Genomic DNA, 5,175 nt, shown 5'->3' with positions numbered 1-5,175 from the left:
TAACCTGTTCAATCTCAGACATATACTGAGCAAAAAAGATATATTCAACATTTTGTGCAAACCTGCCATCAGCATGTAAAATCCGGTTATTAAAATAACGGGACAGTGTCAAACGCTTCTCTCTGTTTTCATGATATGTATTCACCCCCTTTGGAAATAACACTGGGAAACATTTGGCTTCATTTGCATGATCAGAAAGTAATTTTACAGGATTATTCCCTTCTGCTGGAGCTAGATTTAATATGTTAGTAAAATATTGATCTAGTGCTTCCTGACCAATATCAACAGGCATGAGACATGTGTCCTGAAACATACAGTGCTGCTGTCTGTCATGTAAAAGCTCGTCATCAACATTTGAAGATATAACACCGCTTACTGCATTTTTATCACTCTCCTCTTCCACAGCTTCCTCTTGATGCATACAAAACTGATTTTGCCAACTTTCATTGAATTCTACATCTTTATAATGCACATTTGACTCTTTTAAATATTGTAAAGCCTGTCTTATGTGGATAGTGTCAACAAACTGGTATTGATAGTGGCCTTTGTAAGTTAACTTGCGCTTTAGCTTTACTGGTAATAAAGATCCTTCCATGCTAGAACGGGGTAAGACATTGGTGGTTTCCACAATGTTTGCTGGTACACATGTCACTGGTCCATGTACTCCATTTTGTCCACCCTTAGGTAAGGCTAGCATTTTCATAAATGGTATATGTAAAGCTATTAAATGTTGTTCTAAGCTATTTAAACATGCCAATTCAGGTGGAATGGGATGAACTTCTAAATGGTTTTTTACAGACTCTGGAGGAACTTCATTTTTATTAATTTTATAATGGCATGTATAACAGATCCATAGTTTAGCTTTAACTGTCTCCAACCAGTGACATGGATTTGTACAATCTTTATTACATTTGTGTAAATAGTCTTCAGTTAAACATTTTTCTGCAATCAGTGCTGCAGTTTTAGTTTTGTTATAATAGTTTTTTTGACAATGTAACACCTGATGTCTAAATAACAACCTATGGCAGACACAGCAAACAAAATCTGGTCCATCTTTTATTTTATCTAAAAAATTTGTCATCACAAAATCAAACTGCTCTCCCTTTTCTTTCCTTTGCTGCCTTTTCAAGCTGACACCAGCAATAGCACGCCTTTTATATTCTAGATTTCCATGATACTTTTTAAAACTTACTGCTTTTAAATTTTGCCTATGCAACTCATTTAATTTGTATTTCCTTATACTGATTTCTTTTAGCTTTTCTTTATGAGATACATTTTGCTTGTATTTCCCGATGCTCATTTCTTTAACCTTTTCTCTATGAGATACATTTTGCTTGTATTTCCTGATGCTCATTTCTTTAACCTTTTCTTTATGAGATACATTTTGCTTGTATTTCCTGATGCTCATTTCTTTAACCTTTTCTTTATGAGATACATTTTGCTTGTATTTCCTGATGCTCATTTCTTTAACCTTTTCTTTGTGAGATACATTTTGCTCATATTTCCAGGTGCTTATTTCTTTTACCTTTTGCCTATGCAACAAATCTTTTTGATATTTTTTTATGCTCCTTGCCTTCACCTTTTCCTTATGTAATGCATTTACTTGGTATGCAATTTGATTTTTAAAATACTTTTTCTTTTTTGAATGCTTAGAAACCATATGTTTAGTTGATGAACTACATATATTTAATGTATCCTTCATTGCTTCTTTTGTTTTTCCTCTACACATGTGCTGTGGTGTAGATAAATTAGTCGCTCTGCATAAACCAAAACAACCCTCCTTATTAAAATGTTGCACACAAATTACTGGCACAAAATGACTATTTTCACATTTCAAGTATATCCCTTCATTTGTGGTATCTGTACTTGTGCAGCTATACTTGTGCCATTTATCTCCATTAAACATAAATATGTCCAATCCAAAAGCATTTGCTGCAGCCTGAAATTCTGTGTCAGTAGCAGGATTCCCAACATACTTCATTTGTGACTTTGAAATATACTCAGATATTGAAACATAATCTTTTACCACGAACTTCATGTGCTCTTCACCATTGTTTTCCATATACTTCAAAACAGCAAGCCTTATTTTTCTATGACTTTTCTCAGAACCACTGATTACTTCAGATAAAGCCCTAAAGAAACTATTGCTGTCCTCTATAACCTTATTTGTTTTACAAACAACACCTAAATGACCATAAACAGTGTGAACTTTGTTATCCTGCTTCTGAAAGTCAACATTAAATTTATAGCATAAACTTTGTGCAACTCCATTGGAAATGGGACTGAAGCTAAACTGACTTGCGTCATTCAAAACCTCACCATCAGCATGTGTATCTAACACTACTTCATCTGCACAAAATGTGTGATCCTGTGTTTTGTCAAAAAAAAAACTATCCTTACTCTTTAACCTAGTGCTGTATCCTTTGATAACAGATGCACTGATTTTGCAGTAGCCATAACAGGTCTGCAGTTGAGGCTTATGAACACAGACCACCGTCTCATAATGATTCCCATGACGATTTTCTAAATAGATTCCCTTTTCTGACAAAAGCTTGCCATTACAGCCATATTTTAGCCAACGCTCATCATGAAATGTAAATACATCAACTCCTAAACAATTAGCAGTTGCTTGGATTTCAACTTCTGTAGCCCAGCTGTTAACATTTCTCATTTTAGATTTCTGAATGTAGTCTGCAACTGTTGAATACTCTGATCTTAAAATATTTCTATATATTGCAGCATTCCTCTCCAACTCTTTCACAATGGCAAGTCTTATCTTGCGATGGTGCTTTTGTGTGCCAGTCACAACCTGAGAAATAGCTCTGAAGAAACAGTTCCCATCAGCCACTATACTTTCATTTTTGCATGGAACACCTAACAAACCAACACATGTAGACGCTGGTACACTAATTTTTTCAAACTCCACATTTAACTGTGTGCACAAAGCCTGACAAACCCACTCAGAAATGGGACTAAACACCAGCTTGTTGTTTGTCACTTCACTAACAAATTCAACATCTGAATTCACCTGAGACACATCATACTGTTTTAACTTCTTAGCTTCACTGTGACCCACTGAAATCTTGCGCTTTCTTGTTGCATCATTACATAATAACCCCAAATTATACTCAGAACAACTCAAGGTCTTTCCAGACATTTTGCAACTCTCTGCCTCTATTAAAGACTCCACGATGATAACATCACTGATGTTTGGTTCATTCTGGATTGAATCACAACTTGATTCTGGTGTAAAGGTTTTGCACGTTTTTTCACAACTGTCTTTGGGTGTGGCACTATCAGACACCATAAGGTACCTAACACAAACACCAGCTACTTCAAAAGGCTTTTGCTTCTGACTCAGGCCCGTTGCCAGCTGGCAGATGTGTCTGACCACATCTTCAAGTGACCTGAAGCACAAAACAACACTTCTTCCCTGCTCACTGACCAAACCCACAGCACTGCGTGCATGAGAATCAACTAGTGCATATTGTCCATTCTCAGAAATGACTGCACATGTACTGCCACACAATGTCAGAAGACATGTATTATACATGGCACAGATCTTTTGCAGCCCAGTCTGCAGGGTAGTGTAGACACCATTCTCAATGAGTTCCCCTTCAAGCACATCAACATCCCCACTGACAAAATCTCCATACTCAAACTCAAAGTTTTGCCCATCAATACAATACTTTTTAGGCAAATCAGGGACACACAACACACTGGATGAGTTGCTTATCATGTTGCCGTCTCTCAAATTGGTGTACAAAAGGTCACCTAAAACTACAACTCTGTCAAGAACTTTTGTCTCCCATGAAAAGACGCTATCAACTTTATGTTTTGCCAGGCTAACCAGACCTATAGCCATACACTGAACTCCTCCATATTTAAATCGATCATCAGCCTGGTGAAATGATCCTCTCACACTCTTTATAATGCAACAGCTATCCTCTGCTCCAACTCCCGTGACAGCATTAACAGTTTCAAGGTTGACAGAAGTGTTATCAACTTTAGCTGTAAGATTCGTGTCAACATCCCTGTCCACAAACACTGCACTGCTCTCCACGTCAACATCAACTTGACCTGCCTGCACAGAAATGCTGCTAACAGCATACCATTGTGCATCTAAAGACGTCTGTAAATTTCTGATGTGAAGCATCAGGTCGTCAAGGCATGTGTTAAAAACAGCCACAGCTGTGCCAATCTCAGATGCCAGCCCAGCTGCATTACGTGTGCCACAATCAACAACAACAAAATAATTCTTGTGATGAATGATGACACTAACTGCAGTGTGAAGATCCAACAGACACATGCCATCCCTCAACAGATGTTCCTGCAGCTTTTCATACAACACAGCTTCCCCTTCCGACAGCCCAAAATCTATGTAAACTGGCGGGCCAATATCAACTTTCCATCTTTGGCCAAACACAGTGTGCTGCCCAATCAGCCTGCAAACGCTATGCTTGCTGCCAATGTCCTGTCTTGCCTTAGCTATATACCTACCTAACTGGCACCCCTCTACACATATATCATCAACATCCTCTGGTTTCCATGTACACACTGGAGCTATCATATGCTTGATTGCAGCCACAACACTGCAGGCAATTAAGGCATTCACATCTGAAGTGGATGGTGCACATTGAACAGCAGTCCCAGCAACAATGGATGCTTGCAACTTCTCTGCACAAATGCAAACATTTGGGTTAGCATTGGACTTACCAGAGGTGATTCTTGGTGTGCGCCGCATGCGAAAACCCTTTTTTCTTGGCATCTACAATAAAAAGAGAAAAAAAATATATTAAACAAACATCCACACTCCAGCTCACATGTTAGTTTGCTCCAAGCATTTACACAAAGGTCAGTGTTTTGTAGTAGCTAATATGTCATTCTTCATAACAGAATTGTTGATATAGGTTACAAGCAAGTCTGGCGCTGAACAGAAATTGTCGCGCTATGCGCCTGTGTTTATTGTGCATAAATACTGAATTGTCCTGACACAATATTGCGTTTCGTTTCTTTTATTACCATGGTACATTAACAAAAACATATACTTTTATTCACAGGATAAAACTTTTTTTTTGTATCACTAATTGCGCAGTACGATTACAGCATACAATATTATTGTCACTGCTACATTTCTGTAATGAACCAGAAAATATTTCCACTACTAATTAATTA

The 5,175-nt window shown here is 37.6% G+C and overlaps 1 protein-coding gene across 1 annotated transcript; it reads right to left on the bottom strand.

The window, feature by feature from the left end:
* Positions 1–376: 376 nt before the first annotated feature.
* Positions 377–4,744, bottom strand: LOC147300766 (uncharacterized; the record flags this gene model as incomplete). The annotated part of the gene is made up of 4 exons (XM_086284820.1): positions 4,717–4,744; positions 3,992–4,617; positions 1,297–3,925; positions 377–1,191 (listed from the first exon to the last, which is right to left on the bottom strand). Coding segments are annotated over exons 1-4 (4,098 nt in total), but the record flags the coding sequence as incomplete, so codon positions are not given.
* Between the last annotated feature and the right edge of the window lie 431 nt (positions 4,745–5,175).

Source organism: Aulonocara sp. 'chitande type north' Nkhata Bay, unplaced genomic scaffold (genome assembly GCF_057382095.1).
Source record: "Aulonocara sp. 'chitande type north' Nkhata Bay isolate Kocher_YH1m ecotype deep benthic unplaced genomic scaffold, A_spYH_male_GT1.1 unmapped_scaffold_2, whole genome shotgun sequence".
NCBI lineage: Eukaryota > Metazoa > Chordata > Actinopteri > Cichliformes > Cichlidae > Aulonocara > Aulonocara sp. 'chitande type north' Nkhata Bay.
The sequence above is the reverse complement of the archived record's forward strand: the minus strand, read 5'-3'. Positions and strand labels throughout refer to the sequence as shown.